This window comes from Tetranychus urticae, chromosome 1, assembly GCF_039701765.1.
Source record: "Tetranychus urticae isolate SD_2017Ah chromosome 1, NJAU_TeUrti_SD_1.0, whole genome shotgun sequence".
NCBI classification, from domain to species: Eukaryota; Metazoa; Arthropoda; class Arachnida; order Trombidiformes; family Tetranychidae; genus Tetranychus; species Tetranychus urticae.
Window position 1 is genome coordinate 11529907 of NC_142958.1, and position 22268 is coordinate 11552174.

Consider the following 22268-nt stretch of genomic DNA (forward strand, 5'->3'; position numbering starts at 1 on the left):
CCCTTTAAACCTTATTAAAGTGCATTTAATATATTAACGCTTATTTTAACAAATGCTTATTGAAAGATCCAATAAAGTTTTTCAACACATTCAATTGTTTAAATTCAAATTTATGGGTACGTGAGCATTATAAATGAAAGTCATTTGATTGTATTTTATGTGCTAAACCATCTTTACATAAAAACTTTTAGGAAGTATTAGTAGAGATACCAGATAATAGATGGCGCTTTCTATGCTTTTGGGTTTGCAGTTGCCTCAATATTCCTGGTTTATTCTTGGTTTGTTATTTTGATTTCATGCAAAATGATTGCTGAACGTTTACTAGGACAGAATTGATTATCTCTCGAATTCATGATATTGGGTGAACATGTCACTTATTGATCAGACCAAGGCTCAAACTGCTTGGTTTTTGTTCTTAAATCTCAAGTGATATTCCCGTAGCAATCATTTTGCGTTGATTAATGAGTTGATTTACCAATTCGAGCGCTTTTTAATCCCGTGAATCAACTTTACTGAGAAAATAAGAATTTTAAAGAACAATGAAAATGACATAATTGGAAGAGAAAAATTTTCTTCTTTCTCACGATATCACACGAAGATGATAATTCAGGAAATCATAACAAGTAAACTGAATTAAAACACCTACCATTAAAAAATCAAACAGGGAAATAAAATCAAACTGTATTTAATTTACCGCATGAACTAATTTTGAATATGGTTGAACACTTTTACTAGTTTTTTCGAAGTCCTTGTCCTGAATGGTCTCCGTAAAGGACTGAGACCAACGTACTTTCGTTTTTTGTCAATGCATTCAGTGTCTTTTTCTAGAACCCAATTTTATGTTTGTCTCACTAACAACTTATTGTAAGTCCGTTAGTTTGCCCCTCATACAGTTGTACAAATACTCGTGTTATATCTTCGTCAAATCCTCGCCCTATTTCAATTTGTTCAAAACACTCGTTTCCTATCGAGCATTAAGAATTTGATGAAATGCATTTGAAAGGGAAACAGATGATGGGTAGGTGAAGCTAGGTTGCTGTAATCCTGATTAGCTGTTTCTACAAAAGGAGAGAGGTTATCTTAAATTGATTACTTTTTACCTTTTGACTTTTTATGGCTATTTGGCAATCCATCATATTAATGGAAGCATCCTTGAGTCTGAAACGTGTTATTAGCTACGTGTTAATATTTTTCATTTTTGTTATTTAGTCTCAGTTTCTTGGAATCTTTTTTTCTATTTTTTCTCAACTTTACCGTTCTCTCTGGGACAATGAGTTTATTCGCATTTTTCAACTATTTTAAGTTCGCAGGTAAGCTAGTTTTCCCTGTCCATTGTTCAACATTCTTTTCTTTTCACCTCTCCTTTGGTTCACTCCATTCTTTTAGACCATGACCCAGAAGAGGACCATAAAGGAGCTTCTCAGTCAACTATTCCTTCTTCGTTTTCTCAGACTGTCCAAAATAAACCGTTTGGATCACAAGCTCCAAGCATTTCTAATTCTGGTCCAACCCTCGTTCCCTCTGTTCATCCCAATTGCGATGGTCCAGGTTTTTCCGACACCTCCAATTCAACCATTCAAATCTCGAATCTCCCTCAACTTAGGTCCGAACCGAACCAGCGACTGCGAGTACAAGTTAAATGCAATGAATTACCATGGAAGACGAAGAGTTGGGGTTATGATCCTAGTGGTAGGAGACATTTGGTTATCGATTTTGGTCAATATCGGATATATAACGATGAGCTGGATGTTAATCATGAAGATCAGATTCCATGGGAACAGTTGCAACGATACACTCCCTTGCTTCGAGATGAAGAGGAGGTAAGTGCTTCACCACCCGTTGTTGATGCCCAATGCCCAAACCAAATTCATTTTCGTTGCGTTTACTGTAAGGCTACTTGTAAAAAGATGAAAAATCTGAAAGAACATGTAATCGGAAAAAAATATCCAAATAAGAAGGCCTGGTACATCCCATGCAAAATCAGAATTCGCGATGAACAAATACCGAATGATGGTTTTGTTCCTAAGGGCACTTACCCACCTCTGAAGTTCCCATGGTGCAAGTTGGATTATGTCGATTGCGATAACGAGAAAGGACAGAAAGGCTCCACTATACCTGAGTCAATTTTGGAAAAGCTCAATGCTTACCATAAGGATCTGCGACCAGGTGTTTCTCACTCTGTTTCTGCCACAGCACCTTTCTCGAGTGCTTCGCAAAGCAGCTAACAGTTATCTCGACAGTCCACGGTAATGAATGTTAACTTGTTCTCATTTAAATTTCATCGCTCGATCACTGTTGATGAAGAGAATTGGATATAGTCCCCGCCACACTGAGCTGAGCCAGTCGTACATTTCATTTGAAGATATTTATAGGAGAAGATCTCACCAATAAATATGACTATTCATACAATGAATACTACTAGCAACGGCAAATACAAATGTAAGAGCAAATTAAAAAATCACTGAAGTGCAATAATCTCTAGTAATACAGGATGTATTTAAGATTATTCATTTATTCATCCAAAAGCTTGATTTGTACAAGGAGGAATTCGACCCTCCATAGAAAATTGCATCTGGCTGAAATCAATTATCAAAATGTTCAAAAAGAGATAATTTTTTAAAATAAATAATCGAACCATTTCATTGTATCACTTATAGTTACGAAGATATCGGCGTTTGAAGTCAGAAACTTTGAGAGCATTTTGTAGATAAACCATTTGACGAAAAGAAAAAACCATGATTCAGATTAATGATTCAAATTCTGCATAAGCTACGGCAAAATCCTCGCAGCTGATTCCCTTATTAATAGAAAAAGTTTCCCAGATGCCTAGCGCAAGGGTAGAGCAACAACTTTTCTAGATCTTTGCTTCGTTTTTTCATATTTTTTGATTGAAAATATTTTTTAGGTTGCTGATTACGCGAGAAATTAAACCTCAAACCCGACTAGATTTTCGTGAATCGATGAAATTTGACAATTAATTACTTTGAAAATCGTTTTTCATGTAATTAGGGAAGAGCATAAGTTTAGAAACAACATAACATATACATGATTGCGAATAATTGAGTTTTATTTTTAATTTTCAAAACAAAAATGAATCAGAACTGTGAACTATCGGCAATTAATCCATTGCACCGATGTCTGAATCAGAAACTGCATCAAGGACCTAGACCAATTAGGATAAGTGTATTATTTCTTTGAGATAGTATTTCATCAAAGTTGCTGTCCGTTTCATTCCTAAATAAAAACTGGAAAATAAATGAAAAATCAAAATCAGTTGTGTTTCCATAGAATTACAAAAAAATACAATACCTTTGTTATTGTCAGTTTTTCTTGGGACTTGACTACAATGTATTTTCTTGACGTAAAATTTTCAGCTAGTGACGCTGTGACAGTACTAAAGATAGCGACAAAAGAAACGAAAAGAACAAAAAGAACGGCTTACAAGAGCCACTCTTCTAAATCGCCCTTTTTGTTCTTTCCGTTTCTTTTGTCGCTATGTTTGGTTCGGTCACACCAGAACCAGCTAAAACGGGAATTGAACTTGTGATTAATTTGGACACTTAGAATCGCACAAAATATGTGAATCTCTTAGTGAAATTTCAACTGAAACTGATACTGTTTATCAAATCGAAAATCCTTTTATACTAATCTTCTTGTTTATTGAAGCAGCCAATTGTGTTGTTTTAATTTGTCTATTTAAATATCAGCCACTTTTATTTTCAGATTAATCAATTATTTTGATATCACACTATTATATTCGCGTGTATGATTTTTTTATGTAAATCGATACTAAACAAGCTTATCCGCGTGTATAATAAAACGATGCTAATGACATTGTAGCTGCATGTGATTATTATAAGTTTCCCATTATTTCTTGCACATGAACGAGCTTCTTTTCCGCAGTGGCCGATGCACAAAATATTTTAGTAGAAAATTTTCAGAGGCTGCTCCTTACGCTTTTGAAATTTTAAAATGCTATGATTTTGTAAGAAAGAAATATGTTTAATCAAGCTTTTTCTAGTCGACATGTTGCTTTGCTTTTCTTTTACGTACTTCTTTTCTTATTCGACCTTCACGATTATCCTATTTCGTTATTGTATAACTCAACCTGGCAACTCGAAAAATAGAAGGGTTCAATTCAGATGGGAAATTCGAACGAAAATCTCACAGAATCAACTTTCAGCCCACATTATCACTCCTCGTAAGTGTTAAGAAAATCGCTTAAAAAGTTAAAGCCAAAAATTCAATATCAAATTGACATTTCATTTGATGGTCAACTTTAAATACCCGATTTGTTTTTAACATGCTGATCCTTATTGTAAGCCAGACCCAGAAGTCTGAGTTGTACAATTTTATATTCTGATACGGTTGATCTGCTTAACTCAATCAGTATTAATTACTCAATTTATCTGAAAAAACTGATAACAAGAAACTAATGATAGACTGTAATAATGTAACTTATCTGCGAGTGAAACTGATTTAAAATCAATTCATAGCTACTATTCAACATGTTAACTTCATTTTTTGTGTTCTTCCTTTGTGTTAACCAACAGTTAGTTGAATCTAAAAATACTTGTAATGATGAATGTTTAAGTAAAACGTATTGTTTATCAAATGATTGGACGAATGATTGTTCATCAATCCTGGTTAAAGTGAAATTCACTGCAATTCAATCACAATCTGGTTTCCCTGATTATCTCAATATCACCCTAATAGGTTATGATATTAAACCCTCTGACGATCAAACAATTCAACTGACAGTCAACAAAACAAATCAAAGTTACAAAGATAATTATCATCCAACTTCATATTGTTGCCATAAATCGTCTTTAGGATCAACAATTGCCACAGTTGAGCATTTTTACACTGAATATGATACAGGATCATCGCTCTATTTCAATGGTCTTTTGTACTGCAACTGGATAATAACACCTTCTGACATTGTTTGGCCTACTTTCAATTGGCAGCCCGTTGACTTTATCAATGATGCTTTTAATTCATTTCAATTATCATATGGAAATCACAGTTCAATTGTTGCTTCCAATTCAAGTGAACTTCCCCTTTATCATGTTCAGTTTCTTGGGTGTTGCAATGAAATTTATGGCGATGAAAATCATGTTTTCACTTTTCAAACATCAACTTCAATTAGCTATTTGCTCCAATTGATTGGATTGACCTCTGAGGTGACAATGATTTCATATATACATGACAGTTTTCAAGTTAATTTCATTTGCAATTTTGCATCTTCGAGTGTGAATGGGACCATTGAGTTTTCCAATAACTCAATATCAATTGATGATCAAATTTTTGATAAATATATTGTCAATGGTCAATGTTCTTGGTCAACATCGTTGATGTTTCGTGTTTTGTCTGATAATCTGTTAATTTCAAACTACATTTATCAACTGATGATTGTTTCAGATGGAGTTGTTGTTTCCATTGAAAATAATGTTGCCTTTAAAAGCTCAGCTAAATCATTACAGATCAACAGATTTCTGTTGGTAGCTATTACAATTTCATTAAGTCGACTATTTTTCGCTAAAAAATTATACTTTTAACAATCTCTTACAATCTCTGATCCATTTGAGTAACTTAACCCTGACTGTAAACTGCAAATTATTGATTGATAAATAATTAAACTACTCATCAGTCTCAATCAGGTGGAAATCAACTTTTGACTCATTGCAAAAAATTGTGATTAGGCTCAAAAACTTAATTACGAAAATTATCTTACTAGATCTGAATTTTAAATTCACGCTAACACTTAGGTCGTATAAAGTACACGAAAAAACATTTGACGACCGATTTGATGGACGAACAATTTGCCCACGACTAAAGAAGCTCCAGATCAGCTTACATCTCTTCTTTGTATTATTCGAACGTTTAATTTCTGTGATTGTAATGACATTGTTCTTTCACTAAATTATTGGGTATTTAATTTATGAGTAAAACAAAGGTAGGAAAAATTGAATGCAATAGTAATTGTTAATGGTAATTGGGGTATAAATCAAAAAATAGCGAGTTCCGAGTCAGATGCGAAATGCGAATCAAAGTATCACAGAATCAACTCATCGGAAGCCCATTTAGATTTTCATAAAATTAAATCTAAAAATCCAATAACAGTTTGGTATTTATTTGATGGTCAACTTTAAATATCCAATTTGTTTACCACATAAAAGATGTTACCAGTTGTCAGAGAAAATTTCCATGAAAATTTTCCATTTCCATTGATTATTCCATAGATTTTGTCTTGAAACTTGAAAACCTTGAAGATGGAAAACATTTAACGGAAAACTTTATCAACTTGTTTCTCATCTATTTATATTACATGAATGATTCTTAATAAAAATTCACAAACAAATAAATGTCTAGATAAGTTCAATTCAAAGTAAAAGTGTTTCAATAAATGACAACTTTAAGCATCATTTTACATTTCAAGTTGAACTTTTTAAAACAAACAGCAAGCCAAACAAACAATTTTTCATGCAAACAACAATTGGACAGTCGATACAAACACAAATCGAGATACCTTTCAAAACTGGTTCTAACCATTACAAACTGAATGAGCAAAGTGAAACCCGTTCATTAAACCTGGTCAAATAAAGGTCAAATTAAGAGGCGTCTTGTAATTGTAATACAAGGAAAAAAGTGCAAATAAAAATATGAATCGAATTGTAAAGTAAATTGTTTCACTTTCAGATTGAAGTCAATTGTAAGATTGACAATCTATTTGAATTTGGATGAAAACACAAATTGCTTATGTAATATAAAATGTAAAATTTCAGTAATCACTAAACTTTAACCAAAAACGGAAAACCTAAAGGAAAAGTAAAATAAAATATTAAACTTGCAATTTCAAGCAATTTAAATCCCATTCATTATATCTCCAGACTGACACATTGTTTTGATAAAATTGAGAAGTCAAATCGAAGGGAAAAAGAGGCATTTTCAAGGTACAATACATGTAAGTCCATGGACGAAGTGTGAACAAACAGAGAAACTGAGAAACCAGAAATGATTGCAAATTGTTATCAAATATTTAACTGTCAATCAGTTAAACGGTTTGGGAAAAACAAAGATTATGATTTCAGAGTCAGATAATTATGGAAATAAATTGAAATTGAATTGAATAATATCAAATTAATGAAGTAATGAGAATTAAAAATAATTGGAAAAAGTCGATAAGAAAAAGCAAAAGTAAATCATGAAGATAAACTTGTAAAAATGTGAACATGATTGCTATCCAGTTATTATACTGGCTCAATAAGATGAGCTTTTCACTTTCCCTGAACAATTCAATATCCCATGTACGATCATTTGGAGTTTACAATCGATTGAAACATTGTAAATGTCAAGCTATTGTAATTATAATCAAGATTGTCCTTAAAGATTCAAAGCGTTAAATGACTGACCTTTTTTATCCTCTTCATCGTAATAAGACCAAGAATGGTGAAAGAGCAAAGCAAAGGCTGAACACACATTTAGGTTTTTATCTTGCTAATCAGAATCTCACTTTCAAGTTCAATCATGAACCTTACAACATTATAAAACAACATTTTTAGGTCCACCTTGAAAACAAAACCTGAACTTCTTTTTACCTTTTCTTTTCTTTTCTTTTCTTTTCGCTTTTCACTGTTTGCTGTTTTTACTTTGATTGAAGATTAGCCTGAAGCTGGATGAAAATGAATTTTCGTCAAAAAGAAGAAAATATTACCATGAAATAACTCTATTGTCGGCTATTTTAAAGTCTTAATCTTTTTCTGTTTGTGATTTACTTTTTAGTCTTTCAACTCTAAACCGATTCCCGTCGATTGAATGGTTCATCAATTTTTATTGTGCGTTTCAAGTCAACACTATTCATTACTGGAAATTGTTTAATTATTGAAAATATTTCATTTTGTTGGTTAGTTTACAGTCAACAATTTATCATGTTGAAGTTTATCCATCATTTCTCGATTAATTTTCCCATTCCAATTCTTCACTGATCAACTCACCATTTCCTATTACATCTCATTTTATCTAGTGATTTCGTCAAATGTCAAGACAATTTCAATATTGCTTCCAGGGTTGACTGTTTATGGCTAATAAACTCCAGTGAAAATCCTTTTTCTACTGTTTTTGACCATTTAGAGTCTCGTTTTTTTGGTGTAAATTTAAACTTCAATTATGCCTTCTGTTTGGAGTAAATTGGTTGACAAATTGTTGATGACCCCATGGTCATTGCCATACAATTGTTACGAGATTGGCCATGCCTGGGAGCCTTCATGTTCAGCTTCAGCTGTTGATCTTTCACTGGATGTTACAGAGAAGGCAATTGGAATGTATTCAGCTTTATATTTCGCCAACTTTGCCTTCCAGCGTCGATACAATATCAAAATGTTGACCTCTACATTGGCGAACATTACGAGATCTTCGTCTTTTCTGGGCTTCAATTGTCTCGCCATGTTTACCCTTGTCTGTGTTTTGCGAAAAGTTTCGGGTAAATTTTACTTTTCTCTTTTTGCAGCTATTCCAGCCTTCCTTGGAAGCTACTTGGCCGTTTTTATTGAACATCCTGGTCGACGTAAAGCACTAGCCTTTTATTGTGCCAACATTGCCTCTGAATGTATCTATCGAGTTGCTCTTCGTCACTCTTATGTTCGACCTTTACCAAGAGGTGAAGTGGCTCTATTTACAGTCTCAATCTCATTGCTTCTGTACATTGCTTCTCGTTATGGTCTTCGTAGAGATCCAATCGGTATGGCTTTGAAATTGATACTCGGTCGAACCGAATTTAAATCATCCAAATCAACAGCTGCCATAGAGTCAGGCAAGACAAAGGTTACTGAAATGATTAACAACAATTATTACGATAATAACAATCGAGTTAAATCTTTAAGTGATGATTCGAATGAATTGACAAATAAAAGTCTATTGGTCAAACAGATTGGTCCACCGAGTAGTTTCTCGCCTTTAGTTTTGATGAAAAAACTGTCGACTTGGATCATGTCAGGAAAACATTCAACTTGTGGTCATTCCTCATCCTGTCTGCTTTACAGCCTCAACGGTTTTGGTTCCAGTTTTTTGGGTCTTTGGTTTGGTCAAGCAGCATTAGTTGCTGGTCTTAAAATTTCCTCCATTCGTCGTGATCCAAGTCTTATCTTAAGAGCTTTTACCAATCGTAAGAAACTCGAGCTTTGTCTTTTCGCATCTCTTTTCACTGGTATCTATCGTTCTTCTCGGTGCTCTCTTCGCTGGATCACTGGCACCAATGAACCTTGGCATTCTGCTGTAGCTGGAGCACTGTCTGGTCCTGCAATGATTCACTATCCAAGCCCAATGATTGCCATCAACATAGCCTGGAAGTGCTTAGAATGGGCTTTACAGCAAGTCTGCTCCATGCCTCATGCACCTTCATTCGATACTCTAGTACCATTGCTCTATGCAGCCTCGGTCAACATCATCTTTGTTACCCTCGTACTTGAACCAAGTTGCCTTCGACCTTCTTACATTCGCTTTATAGACACAATCACTCATCATAAACTTCACCAAGTTAACCGAGGTCTATTGAAACTCTTTGGAACCGATGCTCACATTGGATATGAAGAGTTCTTCCCCAACTTAGTTCCTGAATTTTGTAGCAACAAATTTATTGAAAGTGTCTTTGTTTGGATGCTTTGATAAGTTTACCTTTAATAACCTAAACGATATTACGATCTCATTGATCACCTCACTCATTAAACATCAATCCGGACAGCTTGACTAGTCAGCCTTGTAACATCACAATCATTTTGATGATTAAGCAAAGAAAATCGTAAACAGGCTCAAAGTTGTAGTCATTCAACTCTCATTTTATTCAATCAATAAAATGAATAAGACAAGCAAAAGCCTTTCGCTTTCATTTCCTAGCAATTTCAATAGACAGGTGAGATTGTCTGCTCAAAGCTGGAAAAATCAACTGTAAAAAGCCTGTTGATCTCTCGTTCAACCTGGAAAATTGATGAAGGTGACTTGGAATCAGTGGACAAGTAGAAAAGAAGACAATTAGAAATTTTATTCTCAAAATTGATGAATTGCCAATTGTAAATAAAATAACAAAAGAGTGAAAAATAATTTGAATAAAGTGAAATTTCATTATTTGTTTGCATCATAAACGAAATGTTTTATAACAATAACTTGAATTTTTCTGACCATTTTATCAAAATTTATTATTTTGACCTTTACCTTTCTTCTCATTGTTGTAATCAGCAATCAATGTAAGCAGGTAAAATGATTGAGACCAGAAAAAGTAATTTGGTTAAGAGGTTATGTTTTATTTTTCCTATCAAATGAAGAAACGAACGGAAAAATTGCCTCAAAATTTTTCTTTATTCAAGTGATAAATAATAAACAATTGAAGTGTCAATTAAGTTGAGTTGATTAGTTCCTTGTTACGCTAAACCTCTCAGAATTGCTTCAGTTCATGGAGAAAATGTTGATCATTTTGTCAAAGAAAAATTTTTCTTCTAGTTAATCAATGAATCATAATACTTGCCAATTGTTTCTCGATGAATGCCTAAATTAATTTTCCCAGTGAAAATTTTTGTCACACCTTTCAGATGAATACTTTTACAGTAAAATAACATGATGATGTTATTATTGAATAACTGAATTTGGGTTTGCTTATTGAAACCAAGACTTGGATATTGAAAAGAGTGAAAAGTCTAATGAGCCTGACTTTTATCACATCAATGACATTACCTCTAATTGGATTGAATGCATTATTTAATCGATTAAAGCAACATTTCGAGTTGAGTGGAATTGGACTAAAAACCAATCAATTGTTGTTAATTAATTTTCTGATTATATCTGCTTTCAACTGTATGCAAACTGTAAGGAAATTTGTCTGACAATCAACTTGAAGAAACACGCCATAAGCCAATCTAACAGCTATTAGTGAATAACTGTCTACTTTGAAATTGAATGCCTAAAATCACAACCAGAATCAAGCCTTTCTTTCCTCATTTATTGTAAAAACAACTTACACTTTCTTTTCCCTCTTCATGATGTTTAAATGATGACTGTAATTAATTTCAATACTGCAACGAATTATGCTTTCTGGCTATTATACAGATTACTGATATTCTCGTAAGTAATCAAGAACTACATTGACTCTTTCATTTGCTCTTATTTTTCGTATTTTTTATAAAAATTGTTATTCTTTTATCTATTTCAGCCAAAGAATATCCTGATTGACTGGTTAACTGGCTGATGAGCCTCTCTCTGTTGTGACTGGAATCAGGTGGTGAAACTTGACGATCGTTTGGTTAATGTTCCGAAGGAGACACACTGAATTCTTGTCTTCTATTTATCCACTGATACAGTCATACCTAAAGAGTAATATTACTCTTTGGTCATACCTTTGAAATCAACAGCTTCCAATTAATTTAGAGAATTGGGAAAGAACATCTTATTGCTGCTCATCAAATGATTGGGTTTCCAAGTAGATAATTTTATAATCATTTCAAACAAAGCCACTGAAAATGACGCGACTTTGTTAATAAATATCCATTCTTCTTGCCAGATTAATGTCATTTATTACAAGTTCAAATTTGAAACCTTATTTGCCCATTAATTGATCAACCATTGTCAAGGCCTTGAAGTTACTTCACTTTTTTTGGGTTTAAGGTTAGTGTTACCTTTAAAGCATTATTGCATTAGACTTTATGGATTTTTCAATGAAACCAGGAGCATATTCCTGAAGATTGGGCAAGCGTTGAAAGAAGTTGCCTCCAATATTCTAACTGATTTTGCCTTGTGTTTTAGGAGAACAGGTAACTTCCATTTGTTAAATTATCACCAAGGAATGCTTGGAATAAGAATTATGAACATAGTGAACAAATATATGAATTAATTGAAATTATCTCGTATCCATAACTCATCTTTCATCTGGTTTTGAGCTGATAATATCAACTCTCCAGACACTTGTATCACCAACTTCATTTTTGTGCCATTAAAAAGGACTGGTAATGTTGTTTTTAAGAAGTCTCTGGTCTTTTTGGTTGCTACTTGATGCTCTAGACGAACGATTCGGTCCACGCTGACCAGAACCATTAATATAAAGTAAATGGCTGGTCATATTATGATCTCATCTTCATTGATCCCTGAAATATTCGATAACAAAAAAGAGTAGAATTAATAAATTGCGATAATGTTAATAACCGATATCTGGATATGCATGCAAATGTAGCAAAACTTGCGAGAATTTTAGAAAATCTAAATTGCCTCTATCCTTACATTATCATGGACCATAGGACTAACCAAATGTAATCAGGCTGAAATGATATACTCAATGATCCCGTAACTTCACAGACAACGGCATGAGTTGAAGAAATAATCAGAGCTTGGAGTATTCCATAGAAAATTATTATTTTCAGATGATTGTGATCGCCATAATTGTCGCATGTTTATTAAATTCAAAGGTTCCATGAATTGGGCCAGCTTTCCAGAAAGTTCAACAGCCATCTATTTTACATGAAAGATGAGAGATTAGATACTTGGTTGTTATCTCTTGTCAAACCAGATTTATCAGCTTACCTTTATTCTCGAATCGACCAGAAACCAGACCTGATTCCATTCACCGTGTAACAACTAACCTCATCCACGGTTGTCTTTTCTTCTTTGTCACCTCACCATCATCAGCTTTAACACCAGCTTTGCAACCAGCTTTTACTTTAACTTTAGCTTCTTCGGGCAAACTATAGTAAGCTTTCTTATCGGTTGCTATCCTTGACCGAATTGATGTAATTTGTTGTCTATTGAAACTACAATCATCTTGTTGATAGTTCGTTGATTGTCACACAAATAAAACAAAAATAATTGAATAACACTCTCTGCAAAAGATAAAACCATAGGTTATCTTGTTCACTAATATTAACAAACTACACCATTGCACATTTTTTGATTGGCTCATTGGTCTGCTTTCCACTTGTAAGCTTTCCTCAATCAGTTTGTTTACTTCTTCCTCTCTGTTGCTTTGTTGCTTTGTTTTGTTGATTAACCTCTTCATCATCTTTTCTCCTTTCTCCTTTCTTCTTCCAATCTCCGCATTATATCTGAATCATTATCCTCATTGTGAATTTTCCATGATCGACCTCATTTGTCGTTGAGTTTTATTGTTATCATTGATTACTGATGATTATCATTCTTGTCAATATGTACATTCACACCAACATAGAAAGAGAAGGAGAGAGAAAAAGAAAAAGAAAAAACAAGTGAATCAAGATTCATATTTTTAGTTCGTTTATTACAAAATGACGAATGGAAAAGATTCTAGCTGCTTCTATTAATTTAATACAAGGACCGAAATCACTTTGTTGATCGATACGCATGTTAACCGATTTTATGGGTTAATTTCCAATACCATTTTTGATTCAACTCTCACAGTTTCATATAAAGTGAAAGTTAAATGCAATAAAATACAAAATGACATTCAACTATGCAAAGATTAGCTTAATCACGTCACATTTTGAGGACTTCAATTCAATACCATTAATTGAGATCACTTTATTAACCATGACTGGTTAGCTTCGTATCTAATAGTATGACCTGTTTTTTTCAACACTCATCTTTATCTTTCCAAATATCAGTATAAATCTCATCATGTGACTGAGCTTTTCTTGTCTAAAATTGTCTTCAATAGCAACGTATGAGAATTGAAAAATACAAGCTAATATCCAATTTGAATTGTTAATTAATAATTGGCGATTGAATTATTCGTTTAATCAAATTTCAACATAAGTTGGAAGGATAACAATGATGTGTGTGGTAGAAAGAAAAAAATGTAAAGTATAATGAATTATATATATAAGTGTAAGTAAGGAGAATCAGAAGAAATTATTTTGATTAATATCTTTTAAGTGAATAATTTTTGTTTCATTTGCTCAATCAGATTAATTGAAGCTTGTTGCCATGTATAAGTCATCAGAATTTGCATCGGCAGGTATCAGTTGATTATTGGGTGCCAATAAGGTGAAACCAAAGTACATGAAGGTACGAACTATAAGGTTTCTGTCAGGTTCCTTCTTGGGTATGCAAAGAATAACATGGTCACAATTGAGATCCTCTTCCGCAAGCTCTAAAAGGTTAACAAATTCCTCTTTGGAAATTTTTTGAATAAGATTAGCCTTAGCTCCTAAGTAGAGGTTTCCAGACCATAAAATAGAATCCAATGCAATTCTGCCATGATCCAAAGTGTTGAATATAAATTTCAACCAAACTGGATGATCTTCTGTCTCCTTTAACACTTTCTCAAGGTTATTTATCTGGTAAGGAGAATGTAAATTCCCCACACCACTGCGCACCTCTATTTCGATTAGGGTGATGTTATTTGCAGTGTTGTGGGGCGCATCAGGAGCACCACAGAGGCCCCTCGCCGAGGTGCATTGACGACTTGAGTTGAAAATTGGGCATACACCGATTACTATTCATCGTCTCTGTAAGAAATAATGGAAACAAAGGGATAAATGAATTAAACAAAATATAGAAAGATATAGACAAAAGAGAAGAAAGAGATGAAAGAGAGTCGAAAGAGTCGACATAAAATCTAAAAGAAAGGGAGAAGCTTGAGGCAAGCAACATTCAATTCTTACTTACCCATATTTTCAATTGAAAACAAAACCAATTTAATTCAAATAAGGGTTACAAGTGTTAAGGATCAATGAGATTTTCAAAAAATTAACTCAAATAAAAATAAGTTTAAAATAATTAACTGATAATTAGGATCTAAATCACAATAGAGCAAAGATTTAAGAGCTTTCTTCTTCATCAGGAAACCAAATGCGTGTGAGTAAAAAGCTGCTCTGACTTCTGTTTAAATAGATACGCTAGATACGCGCAGGCACGTAAATTCATGACTGTTTCTGTAAACAATGTAGACAGAGACAGAGAAAGGGCAGTCTTCTTAATCATTAGCTCTTATTATTATCATTTGATTAACCTTAACTTGATTAAGGCTCAATGTTCATTGGTAGAGATATTTATGGATTAGTTATTGCTTTCTCATCTGATGTTCAATCTTATGGAAGTTTAACTGTCATGTGATCCTGATCGTGGTTATGAGAATCTCATTTTCAAACTATGGATTGGAGGGAATTCCATTTATTGATTGTATCATTATTCAAATGTTTACATGTAAGTTAATTAATTTATTACTGGAAATATTTATTATAATAACTAATTGTTTTATTGAAATGATAGGCTTACCTTGGTTTAATCATCTTAAGCCTTACTAAAAGTCAACACCTAGACAATATCTTTTAACTTTCGCTATTTTACTTCCTATCATTATTTCCTTATTTAACAGTGATTCACTGATGGCGTAAAATCTGAATCGTATTGATGCTTCTATTGATTATGGACAATGAAATCTTGCAATCCAATCACACCCCGAGTTTAGAGTGTGATGTCTTTTTTGTCCTGAAACGTATAATGAAATAGATAAGTGAGGAAAGGTAAGTTCAAGAAAATTCTTATCACGAGACATCAATTACAACAATAACAATTTTTGGAGTCAGTTGTTGTTTGAAGTGCCAACTTTGGTGTCTATTATGTTCCTCATTTTCATTTACTTGACATGTTTTAACTTATTTTTCTTTCATCATATTTTTTCAAAATATCCAGGATTCATGATTGAAACAAAGAGAGGCTGTTGTTAATAATGGAAGCAATCACCTGATGAAAAGATGCATCATTCTGTTGATTTAACCTTTATGATAACAGCAATTGATCAATTCAATGCTTGTGACCTTCACAAGATGAACAGCTCTGAACTAAACTAACCAATTTTAGAGCTTCAGTGAAATATCAACATTCCTACAAAGAATTAAGACGAGTTAGAGTATCTCTTGATAACAGATATGCGAAAATATTGAAGCATTCCTATCAATGATAAGAAAAAGGGGATTGTCACAAGCTTAATCTCTGCACTGCAGAATTTGCAATTGGAAACACTTCTGAAATGCATTTACTGATGAACATAAATTGCCTGAGCAATAATTCTGGTGGTAAAATCTACGTCGTAAAGAGCCCAACGTTTATCTGGATTGGCCATATCTTCCAGCAAAGCACTGCAGTTTATCTCATTATTTAAAGAGCGATCTTTATTGGAGTAGTGAAAGTATTCAGATATCCAAACGTCCATTTTATTTACTCTATAAATCTTGCATTGCATTGTAATGAATTAAAGCTTCTCAAATTTCACCATCTGACATAAAAATTTCTCTTCTTGAAATATGAGCAAAAGATCTTTCGATTCCGGAAAAATATCCTAAGCGCGTAATGTTTAGATTGTGAATCATTAAACTAATACTCATCTTACTATACATGTAAATGCTCAACCTCTAAACTCTTGAAGGTCTTGCATACGAGTGTACTTTATATTCCCATTTTAACATTAACAATAGACTGTCATGTGGAACCAGCATATCATGAATTATGAGCAGAATGATAGCGTTGATGAATTTTTTAATGTAAAGATCAAGCTATTTGACCAAACAATTTGTTGCCTTGAAAATAGCAGAGAAGAGTTTAAAATAAATAGTCACAGCTTGAAAGCGATTTTGTTGAACTCTAATTCAATTGAGCAGTCTAGTGAAAGCCGCTGATATGCATGTTTATTTTTGTTGATTTATTCCAGTTTAGTTTTAAATTGATTGTAATTCTAATTAAAGTAATTTTAATGAATTTTAATGATATAGTGTTCAAATCAAAGGCAGCGCCAAAACAAACTGGATGTTCAAAAAGAATCTAAATCCATAGCAACTACAAAACAACTACTTTCTTTCAAATTCAAAGTTTGTATTGGAGGGAATGAGTCGTTTGTGTAATTATGTTTGTTTAATTATTTGTGTTAACTGTAATTAATTTATTAACATTAATATCTAAATTATTGAATCCCATCATCTGTTTAACCTCATCCTTTTATACTTTAAATTAGTGTTGTCCCTTTCTTCATCTTTTTTTTCTTCTCTTTGTCCTTTTCTGTTAACCTAAACATGGGTATACAAGGTTTGTTGCCCTTTCTGAACTCTGCTAGCATGTCTGTCAACATTGACGAATTAACTAATTGTGTTGCTCTCGTTGATATTTACTGCTGGCTTCACAAGGCTGTGTATGGCTGTAGTGATGATATATTTAATAAGAAAGACACCTCATATTATGTAGATTATTGTTTGTATAAAGTTGAATCCCTTAAAAAAATTGGAATTAAATGTATCCTAGTTTTTGATGGTTTGAATCTTCCATCAAAAAAAGTTACAGAAGATGCTCGTCGAAGGTATGTATTTTATTTAATTTTTTATCACATGATTTTGAATACAAATTTTGGATCATGAATTTTCTTAAGTTGCCAACTTTTGAGAGTCATGAGTTTCAAAAATTATTTTTTTCTTTCTAGTAAACTTTTTCTACCTTTGTAACTAAAGTTATTGTTTTTCTTAACAGAAATCGCGAGAAGACCAAAGAAAAGGTTAAGCAGCTTATCTTGGAGGGCAATAAGAAAGAAGCTCGCGAAATGATGAAAAGATGTATAGACATTACTCCTGAGATGGCTAAAAAACTAATCAATGCCTGTCGACAGCGTGGAATCGATTACATTGTTGCTCCTTATGAAGCTGATGCTCAAATTGGGTATTTGATGAGGAAAAAGGTTGGACATTTTGTGATAACTGAAGATTCAGATCTTCTGCTTTTTGAATGTGATTATGTTTTGGTCAAGTTTGATAAATTTGGTAAAGGAGTTCTCATACGTCGAAGTAAAATATCGGATTGCCTTGGTCCTAAAGCCCGAAATTTTACATTTGAAAAGTTTCGACGAATGTGTATATTATCAGGATGTGATTATCTCCCCAGTTTGCCTGGTATAGGACTACAGAAAGCAAAAAAATTTTTCGGTGTAACGATGAATGAAGATATGAGAAAAGCATTGCCAAAGTTACCGTCATACCTCAAGATGAAGGGCCTAAAGGTTGATAAAGAATATATCGAAGGCTTTCTACGGGCAGAAAATACTTTCAAATATCAAATCGTATTCTGCCCTTTTGAACGTAAATTGGTACCATTGAACCCTTATGACGATAATGTCAACCCCCAAGATCTTGATTATGCAGGGAAAAGATTCGATGACAATTTGGCTCTTCAATGGGCTTTGGGAAATGTGGACGTCAAAACAATGAAAGTCATCGATAGTTATGTTCCTGCTAATTTTAAATACTCTAATAGTGAAAAAGATGATTCGATTTGGTCGATAAATTTCAAGCCCAGGGAATTTAATCCACTCGAATTACGATTTTCTAGAAAATCCAATGTTTCGGAGTTAAACTCAACACAACTCTCCCAAGAAGATTCATTCATTTCTCAATCTCCTACACTTTCTCAAAAACGATCTTCAACCGAACCAACTCCTAGTGCAAAACGAATGAACATCGATACCAGCTTAATAGATAGTTATCGTCAACTCAAGCAAGAAGAAGCAGATGACATTAGTATTGTGAAAAGTCGTCATTTTTCAAGTCAAGAAGAGGAAGATGATTTAGCCAACAAGACATTTGATGAGATTGTCGAAGAAAGGGACAAAAGACGCAAAAAACTTTCTTTCTTGTGTTCTTTCAATGCCAGTTATTTTGAGGATGTAACTGTAGAAGATAATAAAGTAGTCACTACACCTACTGCACCTACTCCACCCAACTCTCAACCATCTATCAGTTCAAGTCAGTCATCTGTCAATTCTTCATCTGAATGTTCAACACTATCAACATTATCTTCACAATCATCTCAATCATCTCAGTCATCCTCACAATCATCCAGCCAACCATTGACTAGCTCTATTGAGCTAGCTGAACCAATAATAAAGGTCACTCCACCACAAGAGAAGAAACCAGAAACTAAATCCATTCAAAACTCAATTTCTTTGTTGGAGAGGTTTGCTTTTAAAAAAAGACCTTTATCTAAAACATAAGTGTAAACTAATTTGTAATATTTCTTTAAGCAATTAGCTAAAAGTGTCCATCACTGTCCATAAAAAATCAATTTTTATCCAAAAATTATTGACAAGCGTCGCGTGAATCACACGATGACGCACATTTGTAACTTTGCTAAAATGTGATAAACGATTTTCTTACTCAAATTAAATCACGATTCAAATCATTTCGTTCTCTGTATTTCTCAATATTTGACCTCGAAATTTGATCTTCAATTTTAGGAAGAGAACAAAAATTGGCAAATCAATTTCATTTTTAAAAAAGTATTTAACTTTATTATGAATCAACAGCCAACGAATATAATTTTCATCTTCATTGATCACAGTTTCTTCTGGTGAACAATTCCATTCTCGTCTTCTTCAATCACGTACGGAGTTTGGCCATTGATGAATAAATCAAGAACATAGAAGCAAAGACTTAATATTGCACCCCAATATTGAATGTTGATTAGTGGTCTAAGTGCACCATCACTACATTGCGGATTTTCAAATCCCCAAACAGCGTGTTTATAAGCAGCATAACGTACAAGTATTTGTAAAGTGATGTTCATATGATGCCAAGTTAGATAATATTCAGGAATGAAACCACCACATTTAAGTGTTTGATGAGCATAGTACAAAACCATGGCAATACCTTCGAGGAAAGTTGCAGCTGTGAAAAAATTTCCGCACTGATATTTGATGGCCAACATGGCAAGACAATGAACTATTATTCCGTCAATCGTTAAGATGCCTGAAAATGGCGGCTCCTTGCCAGCAATTTTATACATTAAAGGTTCAAAGAAGCGAACCATTTTCAAATTAACCAAAATTATTCCCATCAAAATAATCATTATTGATTTGGGATCGGAGGCGTTCTTATCAATTGGAGTGCAATCGAAAAAGTCGTTAAGTCCATTGGTGGCCCAATAAGCGACAGCAACTCCAGTCCCATAACAGCCAAACATGAAACCATTATAAATGACAATGAAAGCTTCCATTGGTTGATATTTACCTTTAGTTTTCTTAAAGCGAGGCAACCATTTTAAATATAATGGCGAAAGAACAGCGTAAAATAAAGCGACTAACCATATTTTGCAGTAAAATGTCGCCAAATTGTTAGTCCGAGGGTCACTCGATCCTTCGATGCCAAACAACTTCTCTAAATGATAATCTATGGTCAACTTTTCCAGAGACATTTCTATTCTGAATATCACCACTTCAAGTCACAAAATATGATTATTGTAAAGTTGCAAGACAATTAACAAATATTTTAACTGAAATGGAGAATCATGATTGTTGAACAAAAGTGAATCGACAACTTGAAGAGAACAGAATTAGAAAGTGATCAATTGAATAACTATGATTGAAAACTTGATTTTATTAACTTTCTTTCCTTGTCACCGTGTTCATCCTTTTGTCTTTTCATTCATTCACTTTATCGTATGCGTTAATTTGTACATCAATGTGGGAAGTTATTAGAATCAACTTAATATCAAACTTGGACTGTCTCTTTGTTAAAGTTTACTTCACTAAGGCATAATATTTAACTTTAAATCAGCTTTGTTTTGAAATAAAATGCATGTATTCAGTCCAACCCCAATGATGGACAGGACGGGAAATTATTGATAAGAAACAATTGGCTTTAAGTCGTGTAGGTGAATATGTCACGAAAATCATTTTTAAAACCAAATTGACGTTATTTGTATGTTAATAGGATTAGATTTATTTTTCAATCTCTCTAGATTTACCGTTTTTAATATGATTAGATTGATATTCACACTTTTAATGATTGCAACACAGGCAAATTAAAGTAATAACAATGTAAATTAATTCAGCGAAGAAGTTTCAAGTTAAGAACATTAGAGTTGCCCATAATTCAATAAATTACAATTTAGAAGAATTACTCATTCATTTTTTCAAATATTTAACAAATTTAACAAAATTGTTCAAAAAAACCTAAATATTTATGTAACCTATGTATTCAAGTAATATTTTTGTATTAATTAAACTCTTTTAGATCGAAAAATAAACTATAACGAATAAGTTTAGTAATTTTGAATCCTATTCGTTGCAAATATTCATTTGACTTGTTTGAACTTCGTAATTACACATTGAATATTGGACGAGAATTGAGTTAATCGTAAAAAATAATATATCATCAAACATCTTTTAATAAATAATGCTACCTAACCAAAGTAGCATAAATCAAAAATACAGTTAGAGAGCAATAATGTTAAGATCTCCAGAAATCGTTGCTGAAAATTTGGAATGTAATAACAAATAAGATAAACTCGATTTATCCAATACTTTCTATTAAATTATTAAAATAATTAGTTAAAATATCGATTGGTGAAACGATGGCTTCCACAAAAATTTTCATCTATTTGCATGGTGAAAATTTGGCCGTTCTAGTCATCCTAAGCCTTGATCCTCAAAAAAACCTTGTGGAATCTCTTCCTCCTGAAATGAAATGAGAATAAGTTTAGCAATGATGAACCTATTTGGTTATGATAAAAATCTTACTTGTATCATGTCTTGGCTACTGATAGCTTTGAGGACCAATTTTTTGCTTGTTTCGTGAACCTCACCACCAATCAAAAATTCATCAAGGATGAAGTAAGCCTTCTCAAAGTTAAATATTATGTCTAATTCACAGACAGAGCCAAAATATTTATCCAGTAGCTCAACATAACGATGAATCAATTCCAGGCAAATAAGCTCATTATCACCCTGTTCAATTCCACAGAGAAAATAAAGGCTAGCATAACGTTTATAAACAATTTTTAAATCTTTCCATTCAATAAAATTGCAATGTTTGGCCTTTCTTGATAATGTATTGGTCATCAATTCTCGGGTTATTTTCTTCTTCATTTTGTCCGAGTGGGGAACAAACCATTTTTGTAGACGAAGTTTACCTTGACGGCTAAATAACAGCATAAAATGGAGCATTTTAAAGAAAAATGCCAACACCAGTACAGTAATTAAACAGATTTCACTTAAATTGTAAACAAACAGGTGTCATAAAAGTATAGAGATACGTTGGTTACACGCTAGTCTGGTTAGTAACCAGTTACTAATAACCGGTTACTTGCTGGTTACGAATTTCTTACCACCAAATTCAAACATAAAAAATGTATTTACAAGTTTCTTTTTAAATTGCCTCAACCTTTACTGAATTATAATTTATAATAAAGTTCAGATCAAAAGCTTTGAGAAAATTTTGACTCCCGACAGTTTTAATCATTTAAAAGGGCATTGAGTTTAATTACAGATTCACAATTCACTTTGACAA

At 33.0% G+C, this 22268-nt stretch overlaps 4 protein-coding genes and 4 long non-coding RNA genes across 8 annotated transcripts; 4 read left to right on the plus strand and 4 right to left on the minus strand.

Moving 5' to 3' along the window:
• Positions 1 to 1066: 1066 nt before the first annotated feature.
• On the plus strand, positions 1067 to 2647 carry LOC107360992 (uncharacterized). The gene is made up of 2 exons (XM_015927711.3): positions 1067 to 1310; positions 1387 to 2647. The coding sequence occupies exons 1-2, from the start codon at positions 1271 to 1273 to the stop codon at positions 2223 to 2225; spliced, it is 879 nt and encodes a 292-aa protein (XP_015783197.2). The 5' UTR covers positions 1067 to 1270; the 3' UTR covers positions 2226 to 2647.
• Positions 2648 to 3042: 395 nt separating this feature from the next.
• On the minus strand, positions 3043 to 3650 carry LOC149094576 (uncharacterized). Its single transcript, XR_016200893.1, has 2 exons — positions 3310 to 3650; positions 3043 to 3245 (listed from the first exon to the last, which is right to left on the minus strand). It is a non-coding gene; the product is annotated as an uncharacterized LOC149094576 (long non-coding RNA).
• A 3988-nt stretch (positions 3651 to 7638) lies between these two features.
• Positions 7639 to 10133, plus strand: LOC107361451 (transmembrane protein 135-like). Its single transcript, XM_015928282.3, has one exon. The coding sequence runs from the start codon at positions 8167 to 8169 to the stop codon at positions 9658 to 9660; it is 1494 nt and encodes a 497-aa protein (XP_015783768.2). The 5' UTR covers positions 7639 to 8166; the 3' UTR covers positions 9661 to 10133.
• Positions 10134 to 11538: 1405 nt separating this feature from the next.
• On the minus strand, positions 11539 to 13302 carry LOC107361262 (uncharacterized). The gene is made up of 3 exons (XR_001568490.3): positions 12556 to 13302; positions 12256 to 12483; positions 11539 to 12122 (listed from the first exon to the last, which is right to left on the minus strand). It is a non-coding gene; the product is annotated as an uncharacterized LOC107361262 (long non-coding RNA).
• A 416-nt stretch (positions 13303 to 13718) lies between these two features.
• LOC149094577 (uncharacterized) lies at positions 13719 to 14795 on the minus strand. The gene is made up of 2 exons (XR_016197785.1): positions 14614 to 14795; positions 13719 to 14453 (listed from the first exon to the last, which is right to left on the minus strand). It is a non-coding gene; the product is annotated as an uncharacterized LOC149094577 (long non-coding RNA).
• A 105-nt stretch (positions 14796 to 14900) lies between these two features.
• On the plus strand, positions 14901 to 16234 carry LOC149094578 (uncharacterized). The gene is made up of 3 exons (XR_016197786.1): positions 14901 to 15150; positions 15323 to 15470; positions 15640 to 16234. It is a non-coding gene; the product is annotated as an uncharacterized LOC149094578 (long non-coding RNA).
• Positions 16235 to 16810: 576 nt separating this feature from the next.
• On the plus strand, positions 16811 to 19161 carry LOC107361261 (exonuclease 1-like). Its single transcript, XM_015928046.2, has 2 exons — positions 16811 to 17293; positions 17461 to 19161. Exons 1-2 carry the CDS (start codon positions 17013 to 17015, stop codon positions 18971 to 18973), a joined length of 1794 nt encoding a protein of 597 aa, XP_015783532.2. The 5' UTR covers positions 16811 to 17012; the 3' UTR covers positions 18974 to 19161.
• A 1968-nt stretch (positions 19162 to 21129) lies between these two features.
• Positions 21130 to 22007, minus strand: LOC107361349 (AP-1 complex subunit sigma-2). Its single transcript, XM_015928167.2, has 2 exons — positions 21500 to 22007; positions 21130 to 21436 (listed from the first exon to the last, which is right to left on the minus strand). Exons 1-2 carry the CDS (start codon positions 21923 to 21925, stop codon positions 21389 to 21391), a joined length of 474 nt encoding a protein of 157 aa, XP_015783653.1. The 5' UTR covers positions 21926 to 22007; the 3' UTR covers positions 21130 to 21388.
• Between the last annotated feature and the right edge of the window lie 261 nt (positions 22008 to 22268).

Coding starts and splice junctions, on each gene's coding strand:
- LOC107360992 (XM_015927711.3), top strand. CDS start 1,271: ATGAGTTTATTCGCATTTTTCAACTATTTTAAGTTCGCAG. Junction 1,311..1,386: donor CAACTATTTTAAGTTCGCAG/GTAAGCTAGTTT, acceptor CCATTCTTTTAG/ACCATGACCCAGAAGAGGAC.
- LOC107361451 (XM_015928282.3), top strand. CDS start 8,167: ATGCCTTCTGTTTGGAGTAAATTGGTTGACAAATTGTTGATGACCCCA.
- LOC107361261 (XM_015928046.2), top strand. CDS start 17,013: ATGGGTATACAAGGTTTGTTGCCCTTTCTGAACTCTGCTAGCATGTCT. Junction 17,294..17,460: donor ACAGAAGATGCTCGTCGAAG/GTATGTATTTTA, acceptor TTTTCTTAACAG/AAATCGCGAGAAGACCAAAG.
- LOC107361349 (XM_015928167.2), bottom strand. CDS start 21,925: ATGCTCCATTTTATGCTGTTATTTAGCCGTCAAGGTAAACTTCGTCTA. Junction 21,437..21,499: donor GTAGCCAAGACATGATACAA/GTAAGATTTTTA, acceptor ATTTCATTTCAG/GAGGAAGAGATTCCACAAGG.